We start from the raw sequence: 13,768 nt of genomic DNA, 5'->3' as shown, positions 1-13,768 counted from the left end.
ATGGGGGTGCGCATACCAAGACCAGAAAGCACTTGCTTCATTTTCTCCGGTTTTGCCTGACAAAAACAGATTAGGCCTACATTTACAGTGAGGAGAACAAGTATTTGATACACTGCCGATTTTGCAGGTTTTCCTACTTACAAAGCATGTAGAGGTCTGTAATTTTTATCATAGGTACACTTCAACTGTGAGAGACGGAATCTAAAACAAAAATCCAGAAAATCACATTGTATGATTTTTAAGTAATTAATTTGCATTTATAAAATATAAAATACAATTTAGAAAACGACTATGGAGGCATCTTTGCCAGAACGATAATAGGCTACCTGGCGATTTCATTAAATAATTTTCATATTTCAGACAGGCCTAGTTTGGGTGGCTACTGGCTATATGTCTAAAGATACTGTAGCTGTAACATCGCACTGCCTTCAATATTATGGAATGAAGATGTAACATATTCTAGCAAATTAATGACAGTATTTGTGAGGAAGCAAAGGGCTACCCAGTTGGCCTTATGATGCTGCTTGCTCTGGACTCCAGAGAAGTGACTTGATATTGTCTGCTAACATGAATTACTTTCAGCTAAAAATGCAGGTGTAAAACATAGTTTATTTCTGTATATTAACTTTTGAAAATGAATTGCCGTTTATGGCTGTAATGACAGGCTACATTTGCGCAGCCATTGTGCGTGTATGTGCGTGCGCAGGGGTCGCAAGTTTTGTACCACTGCTTTTGGGGGGCCACGGGTCAAAAAGTTAGAGAACTACTGAGCTAGCGAACAGATTGGTGATTTGCTGTACTGCTATAGGATCGGGTGCAGCGCAAACGTCAAATTATAGGGAGATATGATTTCCATAAATATGCAGCTCCAAAGAATGTTTGGTGATCAAGAATATGAACGGTTTACTTTGCAAACTCACCAGCATTGGGGCATCAAGCAACAATTTCTAGCATAGGCCTACTGGTCTTTTGGTATGTCAAAATTGCTTGAAATTCATCAATTACTTATGAAGCTTGCATTTGGAATTTGTTGTTAAAATGAATTGTTACATAATCAAAATATGTTGTAGACAAATTGATGAAAAGGGCTGTCTGGTAGCCCTCAATAAATAGACAAAGATTTGTAGTTGCATGTATATATTTTTTTTACTTGACTTGACTTGCTCTTAGAATGCACGACTTGGACTTGACTCGAGACTCGACCCGTTCTACTTGGGACTTGACTCGAGACTCGACCCGTTCTACTTGGGAGATGACTTGAGACTCGACCCGTTCTACTTGGGACTTGACTCGAGACTCGACCCGTTCTACTTGGGACTTGACTCGAGACTCGACCCGTTCTACTTGGGACTTGACTCGAGACTCGATCCGTTCTACTTGGGACTGGACTCGAGACTCGACCCGTTCTACTTGGGACTTGACTCGAGACTCGACCCGTTCTACTTGGGACTGGACTCGAGACTCGGCCCGTTCTACTTGGGACTTGACTCGAGACTCGACCCGTTCTACTTGGGACTGGACTCGAGACTCGACCTGTTCTACTTGGGACTTGACTCGAGACTCGACCCGTTCTACTTGGGACTTAACTCGAGACTCGACCCGTTCTACTTGGGACTAGACTTGAGACTCGACCCGTTCTACTTGGGACTGGACTTGAGACTCGGACCTTGTAACTTAAGACTTTCTTGTGACTCTAATAATAGTGTCTTGGTCCCACCTCTGGTTCTCTCTCTCCCTTTTAAAACATTTAGCAAGTCTAAATAATCCATGTGAAAATATTGGATTTTCCACAACAATACATATGATCACTCCCTTCCTGCTGTGTCTGTCTCCAGCATGTGACTGGACAGGAACATTTCTCTGGCAGTGTCTTCTCTGAAAGTAGAGCCAAGATGGTCTGACAGCAGATAGAGAAACACAGTAGAAAAGACAGTATGTTACAGAGTCACTGTGTGGTTATACTGTATCTTAATAGTGGATGATGGCAGCGATTCAAAAGGCTCTGGTAGAAGGTGGTTGGTCTGAGACTTATCAGAGAGAGAGAGAGAGAGAGAGAGAGAGAGAGAGGAGAGAGAGAGAGAGAGAGAGAGAGAGAGAGAGAGGAGAGAGAGAGAGAGGAGAGAGAGAGAGAGAGAGAGAGGAGAGAGAGAGAGAGAGAGAGAGAGAGAGAGAGAGAGAGAGAGAGAGAGAGAGAGAGAGAGAGAGAGAGAGAGAGAGAGAGAGAGAGAGAGAGAGAGGAGAGGAGAGAGAGAGAGAGAGAGAGAGAGAGAGAGAGAAGACATACCTTGTCCCAGCCTGCCTCCAGCGAGGGCCTCCTTGGCACTCCCGAAGCCCAGTTCTCGACACACCACGGACGCTGCCTTTAGGTTCCAGCTGTCATCACAGACGGTGCCCCATTCGCCGTTCTTCAGCACCTCCACTCGCCCGTCTCCTATGTTGGCCCCGCCTCTCAGACGCACCAGGGGTTGCTGCGGAGACGATTCATGGTACAACAGTTAGGCCTTCTGTTACTGAGAAACAATAGTTCACATCCAGTTGACATACTGTTTTGAATAGGTCCAATGAGACATTTACTTTGAGACATCTGTATGTATTCTTTACTGTAGCAGTCCATATCGATTTTGTTAGTACATACACACAGACAAACAATATTGTATTTTTTCATACATTTTGGCCTAATTATGACTTATTATGAGAGAGAGAGGGGGTTTGAGATCAGTGTACTGTATCTATTCAGTGTATCTATTCAGTATTCACTGGACCTTTAACTCTGGATAATCGCAACTAGCTAGCTGCAACGGCTAATCAGCCTTGAGCTAGCCTTGAGTCAAGCACATTTCCCGGCTATCTACCTCTCTGTCAACCGGACGGGACCTCCTAGAGTCGACACGGAGCCCTGCCGATCCATCACGACTGGTATGCCGACATAATCGTCTGTGGTTTCAACAGGCTTCCCGTTGCGACGACCACGAAGATCCATCTGCTAGCCCCGGCCCGCTAGCACACGCAAACTACAACCGTGCTTCCTGCTCGCTGTGCTGAAGCACCAATTTGAAATGCTCTCGGATTCACATATTGCTGTTCACTGGACCTTATGATCACTCAGCTGCACAGCTGATGCCTGCTGGACTGTTCCTTTACACGGTACCCTGTCCTGTTTATTCTGTTTAGCCTCAGCCCAAACTTTATCGCCATTACCAGTTGTTGTCTTAGCTCTCTCTAATAACACCTGTGATTGCTTTATGCCTCTCTCCCATGTCAATATGCCTTGCCTATTGCTGTTCCAGTTAGTTCTTATTATACAATTTCACTGTAGAACCCCAAGTCCCTCTCAAACTGCCTTAAATAGTTCCTTTGTTCCACCCCCCATACACGCCGAGACCGGCTCAATCGGTGCCTCTAGTGATATCTCTTTCATTGTTACCCAACGCTTAGGTTTACCTCCACTGTACTCATATCCTTCCATATCCTTGTCTGTACATAATGCCTTGAATCTTTTCTACAACGCCCGGAAATCTGCCCCCTTTATTCTCTGTACCCAACGCACTAGAAGACCAGTTCTTAAAGCCTTTAGCCATATCCTTATTCTAGTCCTCCTCTGTTCCTCTGGTGATATAGAGGCTAACCCAGGCCCTGCAGCCCCCAGTATCACTCCTACTCCCCAGGAGCTATCATTTGTTGACTTCTGTAACCGTCAAAGCCTTGGTTTTCTGCACGTTAACATCAGAAGTCTACTTCCTAAGTTTGAGTTATTCACTGCGTTAGCACACTCCACCAACCCTGATGTTCTAGCAGTGTCTGAATCCTGGCTTAGGAAGGCCACCAAAAATTCTGAAATGTCCATCCCCAACTACAACATTTCCCGTCTAGATAGAACTGCCAAAGGGGGTGGAGTTGCAATCTACTGTAGAGATAGCCTGCAGAGCTCTATCATACTATCCAGGTCTGTGCCCAAACAGTTTGAGCTTCTACTTCTAAAAATCCACCTTTCCAGAAATAAGTCTCTCACTATTGCCGCTTGCTACAGACCCCCCTCAGCCCCCAGCTGTGCCCTGGACACCATATGTGAATTGATTGCCCCCCATTTATCCTCAGAGTTCGTACTACTTGGTGACCTAAATTGGGATATGCTTAACACCCCGGCCATCCTACAATCCAAACTAGATGCCCTCAATCTCACACAAATTATCAACGAACCTACCAGGTACAACCCTAAATCCGTAAACATGGGTACCCTCATAGATATCATCCTGACTAACTTACCCTCTAAATACACCTTCGCTGTCTTCAACCAGGATCTCAGCGATCACTGCCTTATTGCCTGCGTCCGTAACGGGTCCACGGTCAAACGACCACCCCTAATCACTGTCAAACGCTCCCTAAAATACTTTAGCGAGCAGGCCTTCCTAATTGACCTGGCCCAGGTATCCTGGATGGATATAGATCTCATTCCGTCAGTAGAGGATGCCTGGTTGTTCTTTAAAAGTAATTTCCTCTCAATCTTAAATAAACATGCCCCATTAAAAAAATACAGAACTAAGAACAGATATAGCCCCTGGTTCTCCTCAGACTTGACTGCCCTTGACCAGCACAAAAACATCCTGTGGCGTACTGCATTAGCATCAAATAGCCCCCGCGATATGCAACTTTTCAGGGAAGTTAGGAACCAATATACACAAGCAGTTAGGAAAGCAAAGGCTAACTTTTTCAAACAGAAATTTGCATCCTGTAGCACTAACTCCAAAAAGTTTTGGGACACTGTAAAGTCCATGGAGAATAAGAGCACCTCCTCCCAGCTGCCCACTGCACTGAGGCTAGGAAACACTATCACCACCGATAAATCTACAATAATCGAGAATTTCAACAAGCATCTTGCTACGGCTGGCCATTCTTTCCACCTGGATACCACTACCCCGGCCACCAGCTCTGCACCCTCCGCTGCAACTTGCCCATGCCCCCCCCCCCCCCCCCACTTCTCCTTCACACAAATTCAGACAGCTGATGTTCTGAAAGAGCTGCAAAATCTGGACCCCTACAAAATCAGCTGGGCTAGACAATCTGGACCCTTTCTTTCTAAAACTAGCCGCCGAAATTGTCGCAACCCCTATTACTAGCCTGTTCAACCTCTCTTTCGTAACGTCTGAGATCCCCAGAGATTGGAAAGCTGCCGCGGTCATCCCCCTCTTCAAAGGGGGTAACACTCTAGATCCAAACTGTTACAGACCTATATCCATCCTGCCCTGCCTTTCGAAAGTTTTTGAAAGCCAAGTTAACAAACAGATCACCGACCATTTCGAATCCCACCGTACCTTCTCCGCTATGCAATCCGGTTTCCGAGCTGGTCATGGGTGCACCTCAGCCACGCTCAAGGTCCTAAACGATATTATAACCGCGATCGATAATAGGCAGTACTGTGCAGCCGTCTTCATCGACCTGGCCAAGGCTTTCGACTCTGTCAACCACCGCATTCTTATTGGCAGACTAAATAGCCTTGGTTTCTCAAATGACTGCCTCGCCTGGTTCACCAACTACTTCTCAGATAGAGTTCAATGTGTCAAATCGGAGGGCCTGTTGTCTGGACCTATGGCAGTCTCTATGGGGGTGCCACAGGGTTCAATTCTTGGGCCGACTCTTTTCTCCGTGTATATCAATGATGTCGCTCTTGCTGCTGGTGACTCTCAGATCCACCTCTACGCAGACGACACCATTTTGTATACATCTGGCCCTTCATTGGACACTGTGTTAACAAACCTCCAAACGAGCTTCAATGCCATACAACACTCCTTCAGTAGCCTCCAACTGCTCTTAAACACTAGTAAAACTAAATGCATGCTCTTCAATCGAACGCTGCTGGCACCCGCCCACCCGACTAGAATCCCTACTCTCGACGGGTCTGACCTAGAGTATGTGGACAACTACAAATACCTAGGTGTCTGGTTAGACTGTAAACTCTCCTTCCAGACTCACATTAAGAATCTCCAATCAAAAGTTAAATCTAGAATCGGCTTCCTATTATGCAACAAAGCCTCCTTCACTCATGCTGCCAAACATGCCCTCGTAAAACTGACTATCCTACCGATCCTTTACTTCGGCGATGTCATTTACAAAATAGCCTCCAACACTCTACTCAGCAAATTGGATGTAGTCTATCACAGTGCCATCCGTTTTGTCACCAAAGCCCCATATACTACCCACCACTGTGACCTGTACGCTCTTGTTGGCTGGTCCTTACTACATATTCGTCGCCAAACCCACTGGCTCCAGGCCATCTATAAATCACTGCTAGGAAAATCCCTGCCTTATCTTAGCTCATTGGTCACCATAGCAACACCCACCCGTAGTATGCGCTCCAGCAGGTATATCTCACTGGTCATCCCCAAAGCCAACACCTCCTTTGGCCGCCATTCCTTCCAGTTCTCTGCTGCCAATGACTGGAACGAATTGCAAAAATCTCTGAAGCTGGAGACTCTTATCTCCCTCACTAACTTTAAGCATCAGTTGTCAGAGCACCTTACCGATCACTGCACCTGTACACAGCCCATCTGAAATTAGCCCACCAACTACCTCATCCCCATATTGTTATTTATTTTGCTCATTTGCACCCCAGTATCTCTATTTGCACATCATCTCTTGCACATCTATCATTCCAGTGTTAATACTAATTGTAATTATTTTGCACTATAGCCTATTTATTGCCTTACCTCCATAACTTGCTACATTTGCACACACTGTATATATATTTTCTGTTGTATTTTTGACTTTATGTTTTGTTTTACCCCATATGTAACTCTGTGTTGTTGTTTTTATCGCACTGCTTTGCTCTATCTTGGCCAGGTCGCAGTTGTAAATGAGAACTTGTTCTCAACTGGCTTACCTCATTAAATAAAGGTTAAATAAAAAAATAATTAAAAAAAGTATGTCTATTTAGTGTATCTATTCTCTCTTTAGTCCAGAGTTCATGACTCATTAGTAAAGTGTTCCAACACAGTGTTCTACAGATGGGGTCTCCTGAGTTTAATCACATGAAAACAGAATGTTCACAATGTAGCTGTGCTTGGAGAAATCTAAGAAGAGTCGATTTTACATAACATTAAAGAGATTATCCGGTACTTTTGTATACTTTTTAGCCAGTAGTTCTGAAAGTAGCGCTCACGAGCCAAAAGTGGTCCCCAAAAATGTGCAGATATGTGCACCACGTCATTGCTCTCTCTCTCTCTGCTGTGTGTGCATCTTGCTAGCTATCACACAAATGGCAATGGGCTGAAGCTCATTGTAGAGGTCTCCACGGGTCCAAAAAGTTGGACCCGTTACAAAATGGACCTGGGGCTTTCCCACCCGGACACGATATGCATAAATAAATCAAATGTAATATAGAGACCCGTTCCGAACGGACCCGAGGACAACTAGACCCGTTCCGTATAGACCTAGTTGGATACAGACCCCGTGCCGAGTGATGGAAGCAGCAGACAATTCATTTTTTAAGCTACTTTATTAACCGGAGCTGATAAAGCGAGAAAGGAGGGATAGAGAGGAACCACTATAGCAGGTGGGGGAGGGTCCGTACTGTGAGCGAGTGGCACGGGGAGCAGGCAGGGAGAGATGACAGACACCAACCAACCAATAAGACGACTCGCACTATAGTAGACTAATAGCTGACATAGCTAGGTTATTTATCATCAAATATGAATACATAGTACCTTAGCTAGCTAGGCTAATTGAGGCTGCAGTGCATGCGCTTTCTCATCCTACAGTTACAAATAACAACAACTCCATTCAGAATATTAAGTAGCAGCCTACCTGTTGGCTCTTGGTCGTTGTAGCCTGTCCTTCTCCTTTAACTTTTAATTCCGTCATTTGAATTCCATCTTCCATTGATTAGATATCTCCTAACTTTTGTCACACATGGAGGCTGCTTTGATGACTTATAATTGGCCAACAACAACAACAAGCTACACGCGCCATGCTCGTAAAAAGCGAGAGCAGCAGCATAAATGATAACATTTCACTCTCTTTTGCAGCAGTCGTGTTTGGATCTGTATAGGCCTTTCCGGACAAGTCAGTTAAAATTACACATACCCGAGACCCGTGACAATCATATCAGGTCTGACCAAGACCTGTGACATTATTTAGAATTCTGGATCCGGAACCACTCGGGTCTCGGGTATTCGGGTACAGGTGGATCCATGAAGACCTCTAGCTCATTGGCTAGAACTCGAATTGCTAGGGGGCTGGCCCACGTGGGGAAAAATTTAGGGAAAATGGCGCAGCACAGCTTCCAGAAAAACAGTTTATTTCAAACTAGGGATTTTGTGGCTAATTGAGGTAAAACAGTAATTATACTCATAGATTATGCACGTATGAACAACACATTGACACATCCAGCCCAAAGTAGTCGTCAAAGTTCCGAAGCATGTCTTTAACAACTCAGGACTTTCCTAAGGTTTGTCTTTCATAATTTTCTCCTCTTCTGAATGATTTCAATTTCAATACCCCGTGTAGCTCAGTTGGTTGAGCATGGCGCTTGCAACGCCAGGGTTGTGGGTTTGATTCCCACAGGGGGCCAGTATGAAAAATGTATGCACTCACTAACTGTAAGTCGCTCTGGATAAGAGGGTCTGCTAAATGACTTAAATGTAAATACAAGATACAAGGCCAGAGACAGCTCAAACTGTAGTAATCACATCTCCATCATAAGCCTCCTCCCACACAGAGGTCCTATAAATCACTTCTATATGGAATTCTAAGCTCTCTCTCGTTCCAGATGATTCAACCTACCTCCACTCTGTAGGCCTTGCTGAAGCCCTGGGCATGGCTGGGAGCAAAAGCCCGTCCTGGGACACAGCTCACCACCACGGGCATGCCCTTCTCACAGGTGGCGTTCTCCTTCAGATCCACCTTGCGGCCCAGCTTACAGCCGTGCAGGCTGGCCTCGTTCCCCGTGCAGTTCACCCCGAAGTCCCAGTAGTTCTTCTTCCTCCGCTTGGCCAGCAGCCTGAGACAGGAGAACAAAGAGATTGAATTGAGTTGAACTGCACTGAATTAAAATGGTTATTTTTTATTTTAGCCTGCTGTGAAAACATGATCTTCTCTACAGTACCAGATGAGGAAACATTATACAAACAACCTTGTTTTTTAATACATAAAACACTTACAGAAATATTACCCTACCCTTCCTGAATGAAGACATTTTCCAGTTCAACTTGGGAGTTTTAGACTTTTATTTATTGACGGTTTTAAGAGCAAGGTTGTGCCCATCTGCATCTGGTGCTAAAAGTACAATGACTTCTGGAATTGGCTAACCCCACTGCACAGCACATTTTAGGTTAGCTCAACCGTGTTGATAATGAGTATAATCATCTTGTCTGGAGGGTTGATGGAGGTGAGGAGTGCTAATATTAAAATGTACTAGCTGACCCTCCTGACTCCTGATCTCATAGCCTGTAAAATATTAAGGAACTCAGGAGTCCACAGCTGAAGGAGTGAGTCCATAGTAATGGACTAGTAATATTAAGGCTGAAGGAGTTAGTCCACAGTAATGGACTAGTAATAGTAAGGCTGAAGGAGTTAGTCCACAGTAATGGACTGGTAATATTAAGGCTGAAGGAGTTAGTCCACAGTAATGGACTAGTAATATTAAGGCTGAAGGAGTTAGTCCACAGTAATGGACTAGTAATATTAAGGCTGAAGGAGTTAGTCCACAGTAATGGACTAGTAATATTAAGGCTGAAGGAGCTAGTCCACAGTAATGGACTAGTAATAGTAAGGCTGAAGGAGTTAGTCCACAGTAATGGACTAGTAATATTAAGGCTGAAGGAGTTAGTCCACAGTAATGGACTGGTAATATTAAGGCTGAAGGAGATAGTCCACAGTAATGGACTAGTAATATTAAGGCTGAAGGAGCTAGTCCACAGTAATGGACTAGTAATATTAAGGCTGAAGGAGCTAGTCCACAGTACTGGACTAGTAATATTAAGGCTGAAGGAGTTAGTCCACAGTAATGGACTAGTAATAGTAAGGCTGAAGGAACTAGTCCACAGTAATGAACAGTGGTAGAAAAAGTACCCAATCCTCATACTTGAGTAAAAGTAAAAATACCTTAACAGAAAATGACTCAAGTAAAATTGAAAGTCACCCAGTAAAATACTACTTGAGTAAAAGTCTAAAGGTATTGGGTTTTAAATACACTTAAGTATCAAAAGTAAATGTAATTGCTAATATATACTTAAATATCAAAAGTGAAAGTATAAATAATTTAAAATTCCTTATATTAAGCAAACCAGACGGCACCATTTTCTTGTTTTTTAAATTTACGGATAGCCAGGGGCACACTCCAACACTCAGACATCATTTACAAATGAAGCATTTGTGTTTAGTGAGTCCGCCAGATCAGAGACAGTAGGGATGACCAGGGATGTTCTCTTGATAAGTGTGTGAATTGGACCCTTGTCCTGTCCTGCTAAGCATTCAAAATGTAACGAGTAGGCCTACTTTTGAGTGTCACGGAAAATGTATGGAGTAAAAAGTACATTATTTTCTTAAGGAATGTAGTGAAGTAAAAGTAAAAGTAGTCAAAAATATAAATAGTAAAGTACAGATACCAAAAAACACTACTTAAGTAGTACTTTACACCACTGGTAATGGACTAGTAATATTAAGGTTGATGGAGTTAGTCCACAGTAATGGACTAGTAATAGTAAGGCTGAAGGAGTTAGTCCACAGTAATGGACTAGTAATATTAAGGTTGAAGGAGTTAGTCCACAGTAATGGACTAGTAATAGTAAGGCTGAAGGAGATAGTCCGTGGTCCTCTGTAGCTCAATTGGTAGAGCATGGCGCTTGTAACGCCAGGGTAGTGGGTTCGATCCCCGGGACCACCCATACGTTTAAAAAAATGTATGCACACATGACTGTAAGTCGCTTTGGATAAAAGCGTCTGCTAAATGGCATATTCAATTATTAATATTCAATTAATGGACTAGTAAGGCTGAAGGAGTTAGTCCACAGTAATGGACTGGTAATAGTAAGGCTGAAGGAGTTAGTCCACAGTAATGAACTAGTAATAGTAAGGCTTACTTGTAGACTTTAGTGTTGTATCCTTTCTCTCCAGGAAAGCCGTACATCCCACAGATGACCCTGTTGTTCATCTCTGTCCACTCTTCGTCACAGATCTGTCTCCACTTCCCTCCGTCCTTCACCTCCAGGTAGCCCTCTGTGATGGGGACCCTCTTACGCTGGGAGGAGATAGCCCGAATACGCACCTCTTCTACCTGGACATTCAGACTCTGCAGATAAAGAGATATACAGAGACCCGTGATCAGCCACAGTCAAATTCAATCAGTTATTATTTCACATGAAGATTATCAATGAAACTAATTTGATTTGCTTCAGGACATGGTATGGACCCCTTCTTTTTCATTTTTGAGTGCATTTTTGCCTTAAAACTGCACTGCTTTAGTTAACCCTATATGAATGTCTGGAATTTGTTGTGCTCTGTCAGCAACGTGACCAGAGAGGTGAGTTCAGGGTGAAGGAACATACATCAACAGATTAACTTCTCAACATGGAGATAACCTTTAACCACACACATCATCAATCTATTTTATAAAAATGTTGGTGATGTTTCTGTTCCTGTAGGCCTATGTTACGCAACTTTTGAGAAAGTAAATAAGACGTTGAGAATATGAGTGATTGGGACTAGGGGAACGACATTTGCATAATCAATAATTCAATTCATTGATCTTCTCTCAATCATAATCAATCAGTAAAATACCAAGAGGTGGTGCTGCAAAAACACGTGTAAAAAGTCACGCTTTTATGCTATCTTGATCAAACATAACAAAAATTAAGAATTGCTTGCCCTTTTCACCAAGCTACAATAACAGTGAAAACAAAAGCTGTTGCCTGAGGGCTGAGGCAGGCTGTGTGGTCCTCTCCTACCTCCGGTCAACCTTAATCCTAACCCTATACTATGGGTCTGTAAACCCAACTGGTCAGTAGGGGGGTCATGGTCCTCAATTACCCTCCTCTGTCTGTCCTAAGGACCCTTAAAGGAGAGTGGCGTCTTCACCTTTGACCTCTAGGTTGCGTGTGAAGACTGCTCTATGCTCCCTCACGCATCCATGTTATAGACCTCTGACTGTTCAGCCCCCTATTAAAGCCCATACAGCCATAGACCCACAGTCTAACTCCTGGCTGGGCTGTAATGTGTATTGTGGGGACACGGAGTGCTGAGTGCCAACCCTTTAAAAACTGCTTTGCTAAGCTATGAATGCTGAGCTCAGCCTTTTCTTCAACAACCCAGTCATCTCGCCCCTGGAGAAAGCCAGTCCAACATTTCTGTGTGAATCCAGAATCCAGAAACATTAGCTTTTAATAAAAATGGGGGTATTTCCAGAAATGGTGTCAGCCTCTGGGAATGTTTGGATCCCCTCAACACCAAAAATGAAGCAGTGGAGGGAAAGACGTGACTGAATCAGACTGTTTTTGCAGAGACCCCAGTCACCCGAATACTGACCACAGTGGCGAGAGAGAAGACCGTCTTTCATAAATGTAATCACGAGTTTCCATCAGAACAGCAGAGCAAGGCAGGGTGAGCGTGGTCATGTGGTCATGGGCAGAGGGCCTTGAAAGGACTCTGAGGTTCTAGACGCAAAACGGGCAAGGTTTCTCTCTAATGTAAATACATGACAGGAGGAGGGGAGGCCAGTTTGAAGTGGTGGCTCTTAAAACCGTCTCATCAATGAAATTATGAAAAATATTAATAATATTCCACCCATGAGGCCACTAGTGTAAGGGATCGGGGTTTGGCAGGATCTAGACAGAGTCTGACACTTCCCCGATCTACTGAGAGGGGGAGTCATCAGACTCGATCTGGGTCACCTGAGTTCTGAGCACATCTGTCAGTAATTAGTATAGGATTTAAGGTGTGCTCAGAAGCTCAGTCGGCGCGAGGTATTGTTCCATTGTGACTTGCTAAGCGTTTTGTTCCGAGTGAGAGAGAGAGAGTTTGTTGTTTTGATTACCCGTGTATCCGACCAGTGCCTTGTTATTTGACTCCCCGTATTGCTTAATCCTCTACTTGTCTACCCCAGTGATTACCGTTCTCGAATCCTGTGCCTGTGACCTCGACTACGACTAAGCCCGCTCCTTTGGTACCCCTGCCTGTCTATGCCTGGCCCGGTTTTGACCACAGCCCGCCCGACCACGATTAAGCCTTTCCCTTGTCTGTACTTTAATAAAGCATCGCTATTCTGCGATTGGATCTTACCACTCTGTCCGAGTATTCATTACAGAATACCTCGCCAATACCATGGATCCAGCGGAATTACAGAGGCGATGGGAGATACAGGAGAAATGCATGGATGAACTCCTACAGCTACTCAACGCTGGTGCAGCGGAAGGCACCACCCCGAGTACGGTCAGTCCTCGTCATGCACCTCCGATTTCTATACCGACAAGGTACGACGGGGAACCTGGCAAATGTCAGGGGTTTCTACTCCAGATGTCCCTGTATATGTCGTATAATCATTCCATGTTTTCCGATGACCGTAGCAGGGTGGATTTCATGATTTCTCTGCTAACGGGAAGAGCACTGGATTGGGCTACTGCGCTTTGGGCAGCTGAGGTCCCCGAGCTGAATGAGGAAGTTCAGTTCAAGAGACTGTTTCAAGAGGTGTTCGACCACCCAGTATCTGGGCGTAGTGTGGGAGATCAGCTATGCGAACTTCAGCAGGGCCGTCGCACAGTAGCCGACTACGCTTTAGAGTTCC

The 13,768-nt window shown here is 44.4% G+C and overlaps 1 protein-coding gene across 1 annotated transcript in view; it reads right to left on the bottom strand.

Moving 5' to 3' along the window:
* Positions 1–13,768, bottom strand: part of LOC311134385 (lysyl oxidase homolog 2A-like) — a gene marked incomplete at both ends in the record, with an annotated part of 48,421 nt that overhangs the window by 13,398 nt on the left and 21,255 nt on the right. Inside the window, 3 exons of the mRNA XM_084168050.1 lie at positions 2,285–2,468; positions 8,776–8,992; positions 11,073–11,281. Coding sequence (XP_084024176.1) covers positions 2,285–2,468; positions 8,776–8,992; positions 11,073–11,281 — 610 coding nt within the window. The remainder of the gene's footprint in view (positions 1–2,284; positions 2,469–8,775; positions 8,993–11,072; positions 11,282–13,768) is intronic.

Source organism: Coregonus lavaretus (assembly GCF_964263955.1).
Source record: "Coregonus lavaretus genome assembly, chromosome: 8".
Lineage (NCBI taxonomy): Eukaryota > Metazoa > Chordata > Actinopteri > Salmoniformes > Salmonidae > Coregonus > Coregonus lavaretus.
This window is presented reverse-complemented; position numbering and strand designations above follow the sequence as displayed.